Here is a 20888-nt window from a genome sequence, read left to right as displayed (position 1 = left end):
GAACATTTTGACTGAACCATGAAGAACATTTTGACTGAACCATGTTTTATGTAGTCCAGAACATTTTGACTGCATGTTTTATGTAGTCTCACAGGTAGATCACCAGAACATTTTGACTGAACCATGTTTTATGTAGTCTCAGCACAGGTAGATCACCAGAACATTTTGACTGAACCATGTTTTATGTAGTCTCAGCACAGGTAGATCACCAGAACATTTTGACTGAACCATGTTTTATGTAGTCTCAGCACAGGTAGATCACCAGAACATTTTGACTGAACCATGTTTTATAAAGTCTCAGCACAGGTAGATCACCAGAACATTTTGACTGAACCATGTTTTATGTAGTCTCAGCACAGGTAGATCACCAGAACATTTTGACTGAACCATGTTTTATATAGTCTCAACACAGGTAGATCACCAGAACATTTTGACTGAACCATGTTTTATATAGTCTCAGCACAGGTAGATCACCAGAACATTTTGACTGAACCATGTTTTATATAGTCTCAGCACAGGTAGATCACCAGAACATTTTGACTGAACCATGTTTTATATAGTCTCAGCACAGGTAGATCACCAGAACATTTTGACTGAACCATGTTTTATATAGTCTCAGCACAGGTAGATCACCAGAACATTTTGACTGAACCATGTTTTATATAGTCTCAGCTGAACAGGTAGATCACCAGAACATTTTGACTGAACCATGTTTTATATAGTCTCAGCACAGGTAGATCACCAGAACATTTTGACTGAACCATGTTTTATGTAGTCTCAGCACAGGTAGATCACCAGAACATTTTGACTGAACCATGTTTTATATAGTCTCAGCACAGGTAGATCACCAGAACATTTTGACTGAACCATGTTTTATGTAGTCTCAGCACAGGTAGATCACCAGAACATTTTGACTGAACCATCGGGAGACTCACTATCGCCATATTATACTTCAGAAATCCCACAGCCTTGATAGTGAGACACATCAATGGTAGAAAAACAGCACAATGCTTTGTGTTTTTTAATATTACAGAATTCCCCAAGCGGTGATGGGGGGGGGGGGGGGGGGGGCTCAGTTTAGAGACTGCAACAAAAACAGCCGCTCAAAACACATGACTCACTGAGCCACCCAGTTAATAAGCCCTGTCTATAGTCTTAGGTTGAATCTCATACGGCACCCTATTCCCTATGAAGTGCACTACTTTTGACCAGAGCCCTATTGCCCCTGGTCAAAAGTAGTGCATTACATAGGGAACAGTGTGCTTTTTGAGACATAGCTCGAGTGTTTACTCCAACAGCCAATGCAAACGCAGCTGAATTTCTCTATTGGGCAAGACAATGGGGAATTAAGAAAATGGGGTGGCCATGCATCATGCCTGCTAGTGTCTCCCTCTCTTTCTCCCATGCCACCATATAGAAATCACCTCATTTCTGGCTGGCCCCAGTCCTTGTGCACACTTTGCAGGTGGGAAGGGTGGGGTGGGACGTCACTTGCCAAAATATGCACATCAAACATCTCCAAATCATTGTTAGATGAAGGAGGGATGGATATCAATGTGAAATATTTGGGGATTGTTTTTTCCTGCTGAATACAGACAATATTATTCTTTCTGCGAGTTTTTGCAGTCTCGATTTTAACATGTAAATCTTGGTGGGGCAAAAGAAAAAATGTGGGATGCATGCCAGCAAAGCCACCACACAACACAACACTAAACAATGCATTACTTGCACTATAACAGTGACAAACAGTGCTCACAAACTTTTAGGGCCTACATGAAGCTGTCCCAACACCAGTTCCAACATCTTACCACTGCTACACCTGGCTATCAGCGGAATCTTGTCTGGCAACGCAACAGTTAATTCAGCCTCATTTACTGCCTGACTTGCTTAAACAAATGTGGTTTCTAATGACAGTTAAGATGTACAGACTATGGCATAAGGGGACAACAAGCGGATCAAGACATTAATGAGCGAGCTAGGACGGACGTAGTCAATATAACTATTTGTTTAGCACTTTTGAAAAGTACAGGGACAGAATTCAGAACACGGGCCATTCTTACAGTGTTCTCCCTGTACACCAAGTCAGAACCGTATGATAAATAAAGGGGGCATATAAGCAGACAATGAAAGCTCTTACGATATTCAATGATTACATTTCTCTAAAACAGCTTATCGGCTAAATGTGCACCACCAAGTCAAAACAGTAGGTGACATTAAGATGGGGAAATATACCACATTATTATGTTGAGGCACATGGGCTACCAATAGCTTACTAAACAACATACACTTAGTATTACTTTCTTAGCTACAGTATACATACAGTGCCTTGCGAAAGTATTCGGCCCCCTTGAACTTTGCGACCTTTTGCCACATTTCAGGCTTCAAACATAAAGATATAAAACTGTATTTTTTTGTGAAGAATCAACAACAAGTGGGACACAATCATGAAGTGGAAGGACATTTATTGGATATTTCAAACTTTTTTAACAAATCAAAAACTGAAAAATTGGGCGTGCAAAATTATTCAGCCCCTTTACTTTCAGTGCAGCAAACTCTCTCCAGAAGTTCAGTGAGGATCTCTGAATGATCCAATGTTGACCTAAATGACTAATGATGAAAAATACAATCCACCTGTGTGTAATCAAGTCTCCGTATAAATGCACCTGCACTGTGATAGTCTCAGAGGTCCGTTAAAAGCGCAGAGAGCATCATGAAGAACAAGGAACACACCAGGCAGGCCCGAGATACTGTTGTGAAGAAGTTTAAAGCCGGATTTGGATACAAAATGATTTCCCAAGCTTTAAACATCCCAAGGAGCACTGTGCAAGCGATAATATTGAAATGGAAGGAGTATCAGACCACTGCAAATCTACCAAGACCTGGCCGTCCCTCTAAACTTTCAGCTCATACAAGGAGAAGACTGATCAGAGATGCAGCCAAGAGGCCCATGATCACTCTGGATGAACTGCAGAGATCTACAGCTGAGGTGGGAGACTCTGTCCATAGGACAACAATCAGTCGTATATTGCACAAATATGGCCTTTATGGAAGAGTGGCAAGAAGAAAGCCATTTCTTAAAGATATCCATAAAAAGTGTTGTTTAAAGTTTGCCACAAGCCACCTGGGAGACACACCAAACATGTGGAAGAAGGTGCTCTGGTCAGATGAAACCAAAATTGAACTTTTTGGCAACAATGCAAAACGTTATGTTTGGCGTAAAAGCAACACAGCTCATCACCCTGAACACACCATCCTCACTGTCAAACATGGTGGTGGCAGCATCATGGTTTGGGCCTGCTTTTCTTCAGCAGGGACAGGGAAGATGGTTAAAATTGATGGGAAGATGGATGGAGCCAAATACAGGACCATTCTGTAAGAAAACCTGATGGAGTCTGCAAAAGACCTGAGACTGGGACGGAGATTTGTCTTCCAACAAGACAATGATCCAAAACATAAAGCAAAATCTACAATGGAATGGTTAAAAAATAAACATATCCAGGTGTTAGAATGGCCAAGTCAAAGTCCAGACCTGAATCCAATCGAATCTGTGGAAAGAACTTAAAACTGCTGTTTTGCAAGGAGGAAAGGGAAAAAATTTCAGTCTCTCGATGTGCAAAACTGATAGAGACATACCCCAAGCGACTTACAGCTGTAATCGCAGCAAAAGGTGGTGCTACAAAGTATTAACTTAAGGGGGCTGAATAATTTTGCACGCCCAATTTTTCAGTTTTTGATTTGTTCAAAAAGTTTGAAATATCCAATAAATGTCGTTCCACTTCATGATTGTGTCCCACTTGTTGTTGATTCTTCACAAAAAAATACAGTTTTATATCTTTATGTTTGAAGCCTGAAATGTGGCAAAAGGTCGCAAAGTTCAAGGGAGCCGAATACTTTCGCAAGGCACTGTACCTCCCTGGCATATTACATCATGTATGCAGCAGCAGCACTACGACCAGGAATACGACTTTCCCGAAGCGGATCCTTTGTTTGAACCACCCAAGGCATTCAAACTGATTCCAGAGGCTGACCCAAAACAATGTCGATGCAGAAGAGGTAAACGGAGCGGTCTTCTGGTCAGACTTCGGAGGCGCGCACACCACCCTCCGTTTCTGAGTATATTACTCGCTAATGTCCAGTCTCTAAATAACAAGGTAGACGAAATTTGGGCACGGGTTGCTTTCCAAAGAGACATCCGGGATTGTAGCATACTCTGTTTCATGGAAACATGGCTCTCTGGGGAAATGCTGTCAGAGTCGGTACAGCCACCTGGATTCTTTGTGCGTCGCATCGACGGGAATAAACATCTCTCCGGTGAGAAGAAGGGTGGGGGTGTATGTTTCATGATTAACTCATGGTGTAATTGTAACAACATACAGGAACTCAAGTCCTTCTGTTCACCTGACATATAATTCCTTACAATCAAATGCCAACAGTATTATCTCCCAGGAGAATTCTCGTTGGTTATTGTCACAGCTGTGTATATCTCCCCTCAAGCCGATACCGCGACGGCCCTCAAGGAACTCCACTGGACTCATGCAAACTGGAAACCATATATCCCGAGGCTGCATTTATTGTAGCTGGGGATTTTAACAAAGCAAATTTGAAAACAAGGCTACCTAAATTCTATCAGCATATTGATTGTAGTACCCGGGCTGGAAAAATACTGGATCACTCCTACTCTTACTTCCGTGATGCATACAAGGCCCTTCCCCGTCCTCCAAATCTGACCACGACTCCATTTTGCTTCTCCCCTCTATAGGCAGAAACTCAAACAGGATGTACCAGTGACAAGGACCATTCAATGCTGGTCTGACCAATTGGAATCCACCCTTCAACATTGTTTTGATCATGCGGACTGGGACATGTTCCGGGTAGCCTCAGAGAATAATATAGATTTATACGCTGATTCGGTGAGTGAGTTTATAAGGAAGTGCATAGGAGATGTTGTACCCACTGTGACTATTAACCTTTTTGGGATAGGGGGCAGCATTTTCACTTTTGGATTAATAGCGTGCCCAGAGTGAACTGCCTCCTACTCTGTCCCAGATGCTAATATATGCATATTATTATTAGTATTGGATAGAAAACACTCTGAAGTTTCTAAAACTGTTTGAATGATGTCTGTGAGTATAACATAAATCATATGGCAGGCGAAACCTGAGAAAAATCCAACCAGGAAGTGGGAAATCTGAGGTTTGTAGTTTTTCAAAGCTTGGCCTACCAAATACACAGTGTCTATGGAGTCAAGTTGCACTTCCTACGGCTTCCACTAGATGTCAACCGTATTTAGAAACTTGAATGAGGATTCTACTATAAAGGTGGGGCTCATGTGACCTGTTTGAGTCAGTGGTCTGGCAGAGTGTCTCAGGCTCGTGACGCGAGCTCCCGACAGAATTAGCTCTCGTTCTAGTGCTTTTCTTCAGACATAGGAATTCTCCGGTTGGAACATTATTGATGTTTTATTTGAAAAACATCCTAAAAATTGATTCCATACATCATTTGACTTGCTTCTACGACCTGTAACGGAACTTTTCGAGTTTTTGTCTGGACGAAGTTCTCACGCCTCATGAAGATGGATTTCTGGGCTGAACACGCTAACATCAAGTGGCTATTTGGACATAAATGATGGACTTTATGGAACTTTATGGAACAAATAATTTATTGTCGAACTGGGATTCCTGGGAGTACCTTATGATGAAGATCATCAAAGGTAAGTAAATATTTCTAGTGTTATTTCTAACTTCTGTTGACTCCAAAATGGCGGATATTTCTCTGGCTGGATTGGGCTCTGAGCGCCGTTCTCAGATTATACATTTTCCGTAAAGTTATTTTGAAATCTGACACAGTGGTTGCATTAAGGAGAAATCTATCTTTAATTCTGTGAATAACACTTGTATCTTTTATCAATGTTTATTATGAGTATTTCTGCAAAATCACCGGTTGTTTTGGAATCAAAACATTACTGCACGTAATGCGCCAATGTAAACTGAGATTTTTTGGATATCATTATGCACATTATCGAACAAAACATACATGTATTGTGTAACATGATGTCCTATGAGTGTCATCTGACGAAGATCATCAAAGGTTAGTGATTAATTTGATCTATATTTCTGCTTTTTGTGACTCCTACCTTTTAAAAACAAATTATTTTACCCCCTTTTCACCCCACTTTTGTGGTATCCAATTGTTAGTTATTACTGTCTTGTCTCATCGCTACAACTCCCGTATGGGGCTTGGGAGAGACGAAAGTCAAAAGCCATGCGTCCTCCGAAACACAACCCAACCAAGCCGCACTGCTTCTTAACACAGCGCACCTCCAACCCGAAAGCCAGTCGCACCAATGTGTTGGGGGATGGGTAGCGCCAAGAAGTTAATGTGTGAAAGTGACATATTTCCCCCCAAAAAATTAATTCCGCACGCTGCCTTTTCAGCGGAATGTTGTCGAGGGGTTCCGCTAGTGGAACGCCTGTGCTAGAAAGGTTAAAACCTACCCTAACCAGAAACTGTGGATAGATGGCGGCATTGGCGCAAAACTGAAAACGAGAAACAACGCAGTTAACCATGAAAAAGAAAACCGGGAATATGGTTGAATACAAACAGTGTAGTTATTCCCTCTGCAAGGCAATCAAACAAGCGAAATGTTAGTATAGGGACAAAGTGGAGTCATAATTCAATGGCTCAGACACGAGACGTATGTGGCAGGCTCTACAGACAATCACGGAATACAAAAAGAAAACGTCACGGACACCGATGCCTTGCTTCCAGACAAACTAAACACCTTCTTTGCCTGCTTTGAGGATAACACATTGCCACCGACATGGCCCACTACCAAGGACTGTGGGCTCTCCTTCTCCGGGGCCGATGTGAGTAAGACATTTAGACATGTTAACACTTGCAAGGCTGCTGGCCCAGACGGCATCCCTAGCCATGGCCTCAGAGCATGCGCAGAAAAGCAGCCAACAAGTGCTCAGCATATGTGGGAACTAGTTCAAGACTGACTACCGCATGACGCTGGTTGAGAGAATGCCAAGAGTGTGCAAAGCTGTTATCAAGGCAAAGGGTGTCTACTTTGAAGAATCTAAATATATTTTGATTTGTTTAACATGTTTTTATTTACTAAGTGATTCCATATGTTTTATTTCACAGTGTTGACGTCTTCACTAGTATTCTACAGTGTAGAAAATAGTAAAAATGAAGAAAAACCCTTGAGTAGGTGTGTGTATATATATATATATATATATTTATTTATGTATGTATTTATTTCTTTATTTATACTCCAGACATCGACATCGCTCGTCCTAATATTTCTATATTTCTTAATTCCATTTTTTTACTTTTAGATTTGTGTGTATTGTTGTATATTGTTAGATACTACTGCACTATTGGAGCTAGGAACACAATCATTTTGCTACACCTGCAATAACATCTGCTAAATATGTGTTTGCGACCAATTGAATTGATTTGTATGTTGGGAATGCCAGCTAGGCCCCTGACAGCTCCTCTCTGCTCTTTTACTTACTCACTTGATTACTGTTTAATTGGCGTCAATGGCTGATCATTCTGGTTACCCATGCAGGGATGAGGAGCTGAGCTGAACAGGGATAGCTAAGTGCTTAAGTGAATTCACTGGACTAGGTTGGAGTATGGTTTTGGAGAAAACAGTGGTTACCCTGGGCTAGTAATGTGCAACAGTTAAGATCTGTCACGGCCTCAATTCCTGAAGGCCCGCACACTGTTTATGCTTCCAATTCACCGCATTATTGACAACGTTTCAATCCAAAACAGATCTTCGTCAGGTCAGACTCACATCCCAAAATATACACATTTCACCTCACATGACCATTACATACATGACACATGGTGGGTGTGAAAACATTTAAATGCACCTTTTGCATATAGTCAATCATAATTCATCACGGAGGCACATATGGTCATAAAATATTATTTACATACAAATCGGTCCTAGTTAATACCTAGGCAACAGTAGAAAAGCATACTCTGGAAGCTGTTGGAATACCACCCATATAACCATTAAGCACAGGACATGCAGTGGTTGTAGATATAATTACAGTGCCTATTTCAATAACAACTTGCGTACCTCAAATAAATTGATATCAATGAGATGGGCACGTAGTACTCACAAAAAATGGAATATATGCATATGTACAATATTACCAATTGGAGACCTGGATGGCAAGACAAACCAACATAACATATTCATGTAAGAAATGGTCTGAAATCAAACTCTTGGTTCAGATGTTTAGGAGACATGGTGGACAAAGGGTAAATCCAATACAACAGCCTCCTTACACTAATATACACTCCAATTCCCTTAATATAAGTCCAGAGGCTTTATGCCACACAAACTCAGCCTGACTAACCTCCCTGAGAAACAAGAGAATGTAGAGTATTCTCAGGCCCTGCAGCCAGCACTGGCATTGACTTTACTTTGTATCTATCTCTCAATTTCTCTTTCACTAACTCACTCTCTCTTAGTCATGTTCTGTCTCTATCGCTCTTTCAGTCCCTCTGTCAAAGTTTCTGTCTTTCAATTTCGCTCCGTTTCCCTTTTTCTTGCTTTCTTCATTTTCTCTCTCTATCTGTTAATAAAGCATTAATAATTTACATTAATAAAGCCATCTTAAACCCCCCACTATGAGCACTCAGCTCTCTACAATGACAGAGTCACAGCAATGGATAACAGCACTGACAGGCTTCCCTGTAGCATCCCTGCTTCTAATGTACTGTAGCAGTCCTCTGTTCCCCCTCCACAGCCTGCCCAGCGAAGCCACAAACAGAGCCCTCCTATCTTTCTAACATTATATGTCTCATGTCTTTAGGCCTCTCCACCTGGATAAACAAGGTCTTATCAGCATATTTCTGCAACGCAGCTGTGACTACATTAGATCGCTATGTTTTTCCACTTCACTCTGTGATTGATGCATAGTCTCAGCCTAAAATAGCTTAATTACATAACTGATATTTTGGGAGTTATGGAGTGTATGGAAAACAAGAAAACAGTGGATTGTGATTTGGCTGTTGTCACAGTGGCTCAGTGCTGCCAGGCTTGCGAACCATTAGCTTACATCACTGTGTCAACACTAAGGTGGTGGTGTAAAGTCATTACTACTTAAGTAGTTGTTTGGGGTATCTGTATTTTAACTTAAACTTTTACTTCGCTACATTCCTAAAGAAAATCATGTACTTTTTACTCCATACTTTTCCCCTGAGGCCCAAAAGTACATTTTTCATGTTTAGCTGGATAGGAAAAGGGTCCATTTCAAGCACGTACCAAGAGAACATCTCTACTGCCTCTGATCTGTCAGGCTCACTAAACACAAATGCATTGTTTGTCAATTATGTTGGAGTGTGCCCCTGGCTATAGGGAAACGTTAAAAACTAGAAAATGGTGCCGTCTGTTTTGCTTAATATAAGGAATTTGAAATGATTTATACTTTTAGAATTACTTTTGATACTTAAATATATTTAAAACCAAATAATTTTACTCTAGTAGTATTTCACTAGGTGACTTTCACTTTTATTTGAGTAATTTTCTATTAAGGTATCTTTGACTTTTACTCAAGTATGACAATTACATACTTTTTTCCACCACTGCACTAAGGAAGTACTTAAGTTGACTAAGTAAAATGACTAAATGTAACAGTATTGCTTACAGCTCTTGCCCCATCCTGGGCTCGAACCAAGGACCCTCTGCACACATCAACAACAGTCACCCTCGACGCATCGTTACCTATCGCTCCACAAAAGAGTGTGCAAAGCTGTCATCAAGGCAAAGGGTTGCTACTTTGAAGAATGTGAAATATAAAGTATATTTTGATTTGTTTAACACTTTTCTGGTTACTACATGATTCCATATGTGTTATTACATAGTTTTGATTTCTTCACTATTATTATACAATGTAGAAAATAGTCAAAATAAAGATAAACCCTTGAATGAGTAGGTGTGTCCAAACTTCTGACTGGTGCCGTACATATATTTTTAGATAAGACCAAAATGAAAGGAATAGTCTTAAGCGTGGAAGCTGAATGGTCCACAGAGAGTCCACACCCTTCTCATGATGGCACCACACATGTTATTTATCACCCCAGACAATTTGAGGTTCTGGGATGGGACTGAGAGAGAGGAGTGTTGTAGCCAGCTGCTCTCTCTATCTCTGTCTACTGTAGCTAGCTGCTCTCTCTAGCCCTACCTACACTCCGTAGCTAGCCGCTCTCTCTATCCCTGTCTACTGTAGCTAGCTGCTCTCTCTAGCCCTACCTACACCCTGTAGCTAGCTGCTCTCTCTATCCCTGTCTACTGTAGCTAGCTGCTCTCTCTAGCCCTATCTACACCCTGTAGCTAGCTGCTCTCTCTTGCCCTACCTACATCCTGTAGCTAGCTGCTCTCTCTTGCCCTATCTACACCCTGTAGCTAGCTGCTCTCTCTAGCATTTCCTACACCCTGTAGCTAGCTGCTCTCTCTATCCCTACCTACACCCTGTAGCTAGCTGCTCTCTCTATCCCTATCTACGCCCTGTAGCTAGCTGCTCTCTCTAGCCCTATCTACACCCTGTAGCTAGCTGCTCTCTCTAGCCCTATCTACACCCTGTAGCTAGCTGCTCTCTCTATCCCTACCTACACCCTCTAGCTAGCTGCTCTCTCTATCCCTATCTACGTCCTCTAGCTAGCTGCTCTCTCTATCACTATCTACGCCCTGTAGCTAGCTGCTCTCTCTTGCCCTATCTACACCCTGTAGCTAGCTGCTCTCTCTTGCCCTACCCACGTCCTGTAGCTAGCTGCTCTCTCTATCCCTATCTACATCCTGTAGCTAGCTGCTCTCTCTAGCCCTACCTACACCCTGTAGCTAGCTGCTCTCTCTATCCCTATCTATGCCCTGTAGCTAGCTGCTCTCTCTATCCCTACCTACACCCTGTAGCTAGCTGCTCTCTCTATCCCTATCTACGTCCTCTAGCTAGCTGCTCTCTCTAGCCCTACCTACACCCTGCAGCTAGCTGCTCTCTCTAGCCCTACCTACACTCTGTAGCTAGCTGCTCTCAGACATGTACAAATGTAGTGGGAATAGCATCTTCTCCATCCTCATCTGTATTCTCCTCATTGCATCATTCTCGCCCCTGGCCAGCCAAGTCCTTTTTTAAATACATTGCTACCCTAGCAGGGACAATCTCCCTTTTACGCTAATTCCTGTTGAATTACTTTTTACATTTTTGCCTTATTGCTATTTCCCTCTTTAAACAGAAAATACTCAAAGCATGAGAGCTGGGGAGACAAAGACCTTCTCTGTCTGGAATAATAAAAGTGTGTCAAAAAAGAAAGGCAGACCAGAGATAATGATAACAAGCGATAGAGTTTATAGCCTAGGCTATGTGGGCTATTGGATCACAGTATCGAATCGCAATACATATCAAATCGTGAGAATCGCAATATATATCAAATCGGCAGAATTATTAGATACTACTGCACTGTTGGAGTTAGGTAAGCATTTTGCTACACTCGCAATAACATCTGCTAAACATGTGTATGTGACCAATAACATTTGAATTGATTTGATGCATCGTGTAATATCACAGAGTGAGGTCCATGGCCATTCCCAGCCCTAATGAACAGACGAAGCTGGATGTTAGTATACCTCCACTGTTCCAGGGCCAGGTCAGAGGTCACAGCTCCATGTCAGATCATACTGAAAACAAGCTTTCATTAGGATCAGCGTCCAAAATGGCACCCTATTCAATATAGTGCACTACTTTTGACCAGAGTCCTATGCGGGCCATAGTCTTGAGTAGACAGTGCATATAGGGTGCCATTTCTGATGCAGACCCAGACTGGTTCCTAACCGTTTCTATCCATCACTCATTTTCCTAATTTGTACTCATTCAATATATGGTTAATTAACAACGACATGCTCTGGGAAATGTATTACGTAACCTAGTTCATTGACTGTGGCAAACTGGCAATCATGTTAAGGAATCTAACTTTGTTAGAATTGATTGTGATTCTATTGTGATGTCTGTCTGTGGTATTGGGAGGCTAGTGCATAGCTAGCATTCCCTGGCTGGACCAAGCTAAGTGAATGTAGTTAAGGTGCTTCGTGCTCTACACAAAACAGTGTTGGCATGCGATGAGTGAGTTGTCACATTGAATTCATACATTCCCTCCAGCACTAAGTGCCTTAGTCGTCAAACAGGGCTCACCTTTAAGTGTTGTTCTGGCTAGGTTCTCTCAGAGTCTACCTCTCCAGTGAGGCCTCTCTAAGAGTTAGCCTCACAGTTCACAAACCCTCAGTCTAAGTGGAGCTGACATCACATAGCCCTGTTGGTGATATTTTGGGAAATATATTTTGTAGTGTGTACAACTTTTTTATTGGAAATCTGTATTCTGTCAACTCACTCTTTCTGTCTTTGGTCTCACAGCAACTTGGCAACGTTAGGAGTCTCTCTCTCGCTTTCTCTCTCGCTCGCTCTCTCTGCTGCCTCTAAGCTGATAGAAATCTGTCAGTGTGGCAGTAGTTGTAGGGCGAGAGTACTCTGCAATTGGCAGGGACAGGAGACATGGAATGACAACAACATGCCTTCATTGAATGTATGGAGGAATGACATTCTAAGACATAGTGGCCAAGACAGAATGGCACTGAGGGATCAGGACGCAAATCAATAATTCACCCTTCCTTCACAAGCTAGCACTGACATACTGCCAATATCCTTTCTCCCTGTTTCTCTCTTCCTGCTGATCTCTTTTTCTACTGCTTCCTCTCTCCCCTCTCCCTGTCTGTCTGTCTGTCTCTCCCCTCTCCCCTCTGTCTGTCTATCTGTCTGTCTGTCTGTCTGTCTGTCTGTCTGTCTCTCTCTCCCAGTTTCTCTCTTCCTGCTGATCTCTTTTTCTACTGCTTCCTCTCTCCCGTCTGTCTGTCTGTCTGTCTGTCTGTCTGTCTGTCTGTCTGTCTGTCTGTCTGTCTGTCTGTCTGTCTGTCTGTCTGTCTGTCTGTCTGTCTCTTCCTGTCTGTCTGTCTGTCTGTTGTCTGTCTGTCTGTTCTGTCTGTCCTGTCTGTCTCTCCCAGTTTCTCTCTTCCTGCTGATCTCTTTTTCTCTGTCTGTCTGTCTGTGTCTGTCTGTCTGTCTGTCTGTCTGTCTGTCTGTCTGTCTGTCTGTCTGTCTGTCTGTCTGTCTGTCTGTCTGTCTGTCTGTCTGTCTGTCTGTCTGTCTGTCTGTCTGTCTGTCTGTCTGTCTGTGTCTCTCTCTCTCTCATATTCTTATTTGTTTACAGTTTATTCACACTATTAAATATTAAACTAATATTGGTTATGGTTGTCCTACAGAACACTATTTCCATGATTCAATTTATTATACAGCATTTTACTAAAAATTTACTAAAAAGAAAGTTAAAAAGTATAAGAAAGAGGGAGGGAGAGTTAGACTCTCTTGGTAACCTGGATGGATCCCCTGCTGTTAGCTAGGCTGTCAAGCTGCAGGAGAGGCTTGCAGAGGACCACAGGAAACTGCTTTTCACCACTCAGCTTCCCTGTCACAAATAGGATTACGTCAATGCACTTCAACATTAAAAAAATGTCTTATTTATAGTAAAGTAGGCTTCTGTCTGTCTACAACCAGCTGTGCTTGTACTGTATGTAGCTTCCACTTTTATTTTATTTATTTCACCTTACACAAAAGCCTCCCCTGTCTACCAAGGCTATATTTTAGCATAGCTTTCAGGGTTGTACCTAATTGAAAATTCATTCACCAATTTAAAAGCAAGTTGAAGATCACTAGGGACTGTGTGTTGGGTTCACTCAACCCATTCTGTTACTCCATGCTACTCAATAATTGAGAGGTTTGTTTTGGTTGCGATTAATGTTACGTAAGTAGCAGAAAGACTTATTTGTAAATATGCAGAGAACCTCTGATCACACATTCATTTTAAATGTATGACTAATCTGGTACTGTGCTCCCTGTACTGGTCCAATGTTATTCCACCTCCCACTTACAAAGAAACTTCTCAATTGATTTGCTGTAGCTAACCTTTTGATCAGAATAGTGCAGTGGTTCTCCTGAGTGTTAAGTTGGAGGGGGAGGCAGGCAGGAGGCAAGAAGTGGCCGGAGACAGAGTGGCTGGCATGCAAGCAGACAGACAGGCAGGAAATGTCAGGCAGGCAGGGTAGGAAAGGCTGTGGGCTGGGAGCTGACAGGCTGTGGGCTGGGAACTGACAGGCTGTGGGCTGGGAGCTGACAGGCTGTGGGCTGGGAGCTGACAGGCTGTGGGCTGGGAACTGACATGCTGGGAGATGACAGGCTGTGGGCTGGGAACTGACAGGCTGTGGGCTGGGAGCTGACATACTGTGGGCTGCTGACAGGCTGTGGGGGAGCTGACAGTCTGCTGGGCTGTGGGATGAGCTGACAGGTGACAGGCTGTGGGCTGGGAACTGACATGCTGGGAGATAACAGGCTGTGGGCTGAGAGCTGACAGGCTGTGGGCTGGAAACTGACAGACTGTGGGCTGGGAGCTGACAGGCTGTGGGCTGGGAGCTGACAGGCTGTGGGCTGAGAGCTGACAGGCTGTGGGCTGGGAGCTGACAGGCTGGGAGATGACAGGCTGTGGGCTGAGAGCTGACAGGCTGTGGGCTGAGAGCTGACAGGCTGTGGGCTGAGAACTGACAGGCTGTGGGCTGAGAGCTGACAGGCTGTGGGCTGGGAACTGACATGCTGGGAGATGACAGGCTGTGGGCTGGGAACTGACAGGCTGTGGGCTGAGAGCTGACAGGTTGTGGGCTGAGAACTGACAGGCTGTGGGCTGAGAGCTGACAGGCTGTGGGCTGGGAACTGACATGCTGAGAGCTGACAGGTTGTGGGCTGAGAACTGACAGGCTGTGGGCCGAGAGCTGACAGGCTGTGGGCCGGGAACTGACATGCTGGGAGATGACAGGCTGTGGGCTGGGAACTGACATGCTGGGAGATGACAGGCTGTGGGCTGGGAACTGACATGCTGGGAGATGACAGGCTGTGGGCTGGGAACTGACAGGCTGTGGGCTGAGAGCTGACAGGTTGTGGGCTGAGAACTGACAGGCTGTGGGCTGAGAGCCCTGGCAGATGCTGACAGGTTGTGGGCTGAGAACTGACAGGCTGTGGGGGAGAACAGATAAACAAGCAGATGAGGCTGTGGGCTAAATCATGCTGGGAGATGAGCCGAACTGAGAGCAGAGCTGGAGAGAGGGGGAGAGAGAGAGAGGGAGGGAGGGAGGGGGAGAGAGAGGAGCTCAGGAATAAGATGACAGAGCATGCAGAGGCTTCAGGGAGGATAATGAGTTTGGCCAGGAGCCAATGGCTTGCCACACTTCACACAGATAGACGCACCGTACAGGTGGTTGGGAAAATAACCATAACTCTCCTTCGTCCTTCCTCATCCCAAGGTGTATTTGCATTGTTTCGACAGTTTCTGACAAGCCAAGATCCAAAATATGACAGTGCCAGGCAGCTACGATGATCGTGACAGAACCATATGTCTGGATATGGCAGGATTCTGTGTGATGAGTCAGTATTGACTTTTCTGGAGTATGTGCTTAGGAGAGTTGAGCTTAAGGGCGTGCAGTATTTGGGGCCCATCTCCCAGTTATGGAAGGAATAAAGAGAAAAGTTAAGGCTTTAGTAATACTGAAATTGGTTAGCTCCTGAGATCAATAATCATTCCGTTATCAGTGCATCTGTGTGAAGTGGCTTATGTAATGACTTTTCTCCCTCTCGCCATCATTTCTCACTCCTTTCTCTCGCTCTTCCTCTCTGTCTTTCCTTTCTTTATCTCTCTCACTCTCTTCCTCTCGCAATCTCTCCTTTCTGTATCTTTATATCTTTCTTCCTCTCTATTTCTTTATCTATATTTCTATCTTTCCCTCTCTCTCTTTCTTTATCTCTCTCTCTCTCTCTCTCTCTCTCTCTCTCCTCTCTCTCCTCTCTCCATCTCTCCTATCTTAAATCTGTAGAGAGCCTCTATCGCCTGGGGCGTCCTCGCTGTGTCCCTCAGAGCAGCATTGACGGGTTAGAGGACATGGAGGTAGGAGAATCACAATATAAACTCTGATATATAAATAACCAGCATAACTACTCTGGCTGCTCATGAGGTGTCTCTGTTATCTATAGTATAAATGAATGCAGGTCCGGGACTCTTGGCTTATACCACTAATCCACTTCTCTCTCCTCTCCTCTCACATCCTCCTCTTTTCTACCTCCTTACCCCTCATTGGTTACTTCTTCCTCTTCTCCACTCTACAGAAGACCCAGTGTAAGACCCACGTGTTGCTGCTGGTGATGCATGGTGGGAACATCCTGGATACGGCAGGGGGAGACCCTGGCACCAAGGCTGGCGATGCTACCACGCTGTCCTCCGTGCTGGAGAAGGTGGCTCGGGCACACTTCCAGGCCGCTGCAGAACATGTGATGATCAAGCTAGTGGCCTGCCCAGCTGTGTGTGCCGAGGCCTTCTCCCTCGTCTCCAAGTGAGTCAAACAAGGGGGGTAAAAATCTTGAAATTTCTAACATTTCTTAAATTTTCTGATTTTGATTTTTGCTTTCTGTTTGGCATTGAAGAACAGTTTGTATTGGCCTTTCATCCCTTTCAGATTGTCTCAGCGCTGCCCCCCGTTGCTGAGCTGTATAGCTGAAGCACAGTGGAGAATCATGATGGTTATAAAGCAATAGTAGCTTGTGATATGTGGGCTCTATTTGATAGCATTTCTATTGCGGTGAATTCACCCCCCTAGCGATTTAGTCTGACAGTCAGAATGACAGTGCACCGTTTAGGCATGTTTGTCATTTTTAAGGAGGCATGGCAGAATACCCAAGTGACCATTTCCAATTCACAGATCTTGGCCTCGGGAGTCAAATGAATCAACAGCGACGTCGGGCCAGAGATACCAGGCTGCCAATTCTGTTGAAGGTTAAATTGGAAATTTTATAGAGCAGGTAGCCTTTAAGCAGAAGTTGCGATGTTAATTAGCATGCCACTGACATTTCCCAGCCTTTCGAGGCATGTGGAACACTAAACTCATAACCTTGATCTACCCCTGAAGCCCCCTGAAGCCCCTGAAGAACCCTGAAGCCCCTGAAGAACCCCGAAGAACCCTGAAGCACCCCAAAGAACCCTGAAGCACCCTGAAGAATCCTGAAGCCCCTGAAGCACCCTGAAGAACCCTGAAGCCCCTAGCTCTATTCAGCGGACAGAGAAAGAAAGATGAAACAGATGCCAGAGTGACTGGTTTGAATTGCATTAGTGTGGAAAGGAAAATGATTTTTGATGACTCACTATGATCTGTTTACCTAATTAACGGCTGTTGTTTATTATTGGGCTCCTGTGCCTTTATCTGGTTGTGGAATAGAGGGAACTGAATTGAAGATGAGACGAATGTGGAAGCTGTTACCTCCAGAATAAGCTGCTGCCTGCTTGTCAATCTCGCCCCGTTCAATAAATCAGCTACAGTTACAGTAGTTACTGTGGCTGGCTGCATTGAATGCAGATGATGATGGCGGCCTGCAAGTCTTCAATCACACATGAGCTTAAAGAGGCGTTCACTCTCTTTGAATCCTCTTCTTTAAATCACATCCGTTAAGTAATGAAGACCTTGGCGAGGTGAAGACCAAAGGAATCTGCAGACTATCTTGAGTTTTTGCCCCATTTTGAGGAGGAACCCGAAGCAGCATCTCTCTGTTCTGTTCGGGTGATTGTAGGCAGTACTGTATGTGTCAGGCTGCTGGCTGTGCAGAGACTCATCTTTTCATGTCGCATTTAAAGCTGCCAGTCTTTCCGGGGGGAATCCTTTGAGACAAATGCACACATTTTTCAGCTCCCTGCTGCATATATTGTCTTTGGTAGAATGTCACTTTGTTTTGCATAGCTCTTTTTCATTGATATTCCTGTGAGAATGTTTGTGTATATATTTCCACTAATTGGTATGTGTTGACTGGGAGCTGGCAGACTGGGTTCTGAGATTGAGTCCCAAATGGCACCTTATTCCCCACATAGTGCACAACTTTAGATCAGTAGAGAATAGGGTGCCGTTCAGGACGCACCCTGAGATTTCCATCCGTCTGTCTGTCTGGTGTAGTGATTGCCGTTGGTGAGAGACAATGACTGGAGGCGAGAGTTTAAATAGATGTGAGGGCTGTGGTGTTTCCTCAGCAGCTTGACATCTTCCTGCCTGCCTCCCTGCATGGCACAGCAATGGCCAGGGATGAAATATTTAAAGGAACAACATCCCATGGGTCTCTACTGGGTGGCTGTGTGTGAGTTATTGCCACATTTCTCAATTGCTGCTCCATTTACACTCTTTGAAAGAAAGATGCTATCTAGGACCTAAAAAGAACCCTTTTTGGTTCCAGGTAGAACCCTTTTAGTTCTAGGTATAACTCTTTTGGGTTTCGTGTAGAACCTTTCCACAGGGTTCTACATGGAACCCAAAAGGGTTCTTCTACCTGGAACCCAAAAGGGTTCTTTTACCTGGACCCAAAAATAGTTCTCTTATAGGGACAGCCGAAGAACCCTTTTGGAACACAGAAAAGAGGATGTGAACCAGTTGATTTATTTTCCTGTGACCATTTCCTCTGTGACAGTTGAAGATATACAAAACATTGTCTACAGCTAAACTAATAAACAACTCAATCTCATGTGACGTTGGTCTTGTATTACTTTAGCTGAGGACAGGGCGGGACAGGGAGTTTGACCTGACTGTGATCTGAGGACAAGGAGACCACTCATTTTCTGTCCATTCACAGCACACACAGCCAGGGAGCAGCAGCTCTCAGTCTACTCTGCACATCTCTGCCTAATTAAGCTCACATTGTGGTTTGCCTCTGCCTCTCCCCCTGCATCTCCCCTGCCTCTCCCTCTGCCCCTCCCCTGCCTCTCCCTCTGCCCCTGCCTCTCCCTCTGCCCCTACATCTCCCTGCATCTCCCCTGCCTCTCCCTCTGCCCCTCCCCTGCATCTCTGCCCTGCCCCTCCCTTTTCCCTCCCTCGGCCCTCCCTCTGCCCATCCCCTGCCTCTCCCTCTGCCCCTCCCCCTGCCTCTCCCTCTGCCCCTCCCCCTGCATCTCCCCTGCCTCTCCCTCTGCCCCTCCCCTGCATCTCCCCTGCCTCTCCCTCTGCCCCTCCCCTGCATCTCCTCTGCCTCTGCCCCTCCCTTTTCCCCTCCCTCGGGCCCTCCCTCTGCCCATCCCCCTGCATCTCCCCTGCCTCTCCCTCTGCCCCTGCCTCTCCCTCTGCCCCTCCCTTTCCCCTCCCTCGGGCCCTCCCTCTGCCCCTCCCTCGGCCCCTCCCTCGGCTTCCTCCCTCTCCTTCTGTCTATGTCTCTGCTTCTCCCTCGTTAGCTTTGTAAACTGTGTGCCCCGTCATTTTTTTATATTGAAATTGTTTTTATTTAACTTTTATTTAACTAGGCAAGCCAGTTAAGAACTAAATCTTATTTACAATGACGGCCTACCCGGGCCAAACCCTAACCCGGACTACACTGGGGCAATTGTGCGCCGCCCTATAGGTCTCCCAATTGTGATACAGCCTGGAATCTAACCCTCTCTGAAGTTAGAGCCTATTTCAGTCTTGCCCACTCTGTGACATCAGATGAAGTTAGAGCCTATTTCAGTCTTGCCCACTCTGTGACATCAGATGAAGTTAGAACCTATTTCAGTCTTGCCCACTCTGTGACATCAGATGAAGTTAGAACCTATTTCAGTCTTGCCCACTCTGTGACATCAGATGAAGTTAGAACCCATTTCAGTCTTGCCTACTCTGTGACATCAGATGAAGTTAGAACCCATTTCAGTCTTGCCCACTCTGTGACATCAGATGAAGTGAGAGGGAATGTGAGATAGTGTAAACTTCTTGGCTTTGAGGAGGGATGCTGGCTTGCTGATGCTGGCTTAGGGCTGATTGAACAGATAAGCCCCTATCTCCTCTCTCTTGCCACGCCACTCCTAATGGATAGATCCTGTTAATGGCAGTTAGCTAGGCATCTCTTCATCAGCACATTACTATGTAAATCTGTAGAATCAGACACTACAGAAATGGATGGGAGAAAGGATGATAGACATTGTGTCCCAAATGTAGTGCACTGCTTGGGCCCATAGGGCTCTGGTCAAAAGTAGTGCAGTATATAAGGAATACGGTGCCATTTGGGACGGAACCCAAATCTGATTCTAACAGTTTTTTGTTTTAATCGGCAGTCTTCAATGTAAATGGCCTTGATACAATTCTCTTAGTTGTATTGTTGAAGAGGTTCATTCATGTACTGTAGGAATAGGCTGACAGGCTTGCTGTAGGTTGAACAGAACTGTAAGCCTACTTTTGTTAGAAGTGTTACACAGAGGCAGAGAGCGAGTAGCCAAGGAGCCCTTGTCTTCTTACAAATAGGCTCTCTGAAGGTCTGTTCTGCTTTGATGGCATACCACAGTATATCCTCAGCTTCTACCCCGGCTAGCATGAACAGTCTCCTAATGAGAATGTGTGTGTGTGTGTGTGTGTGTGTGTGTGTGTGTGTGTGTGTGTGTGTGAGAAAGTCTCATCTCACACACCAGAGATACTTTCTCATAGTGACTTGAAACCCATTGTCAAGACTTGAAACCCACTGTGCTCCTAAAGGCTCTGCGTTCTTCCAAGAAATTAGATTGGTATAGCTGTGTATTCTACATCCAATTACAGTGAAACTCAGTAACAAAGCATTACCTGGACTCTATATCAGGTGAAGAATAAATATCCCACAGCATTACCAACAAAATAAGTAGATGACTAATTATCCATCTCTAGAAATAAATAAAGAACAGGCTGACGAGAGAAGCTGGGTGGGTGGCTTTGTGTTGTCTAGATGGTCTTTGACCTTGGTCTTGGCCATGTAACTGCC

At 44.4% G+C, this 20888-nt stretch overlaps 1 protein-coding gene across 1 annotated transcript in view; it reads left to right on the top strand.

The window, feature by feature from the left end:
- The window catches only part of LOC115137765 (membrane-associated phosphatidylinositol transfer protein 3-like), a 153871-nt gene that overhangs the window by 50731 nt on the left and 82252 nt on the right, over positions 1 to 20888 (top strand). The window contains exons 4-5 of the mRNA XM_065024447.1: positions 15986 to 16056; positions 16275 to 16498. Coding sequence (XP_064880519.1) covers positions 15986 to 16056; positions 16275 to 16498 — 295 coding nt within the window. The remainder of the gene's footprint in view (positions 1 to 15985; positions 16057 to 16274; positions 16499 to 20888) is intronic.

Source organism: Oncorhynchus nerka, linkage group LG11 (assembly GCF_034236695.1).
Source record: "Oncorhynchus nerka isolate Pitt River linkage group LG11, Oner_Uvic_2.0, whole genome shotgun sequence".
In the NCBI taxonomy this organism is placed as follows: domain Eukaryota; kingdom Metazoa; phylum Chordata; class Actinopteri; order Salmoniformes; family Salmonidae; genus Oncorhynchus; species Oncorhynchus nerka.
Note: the sequence above shows the minus strand (reverse complement) of the source record. Positions and strands in the feature narration are given on the sequence as shown.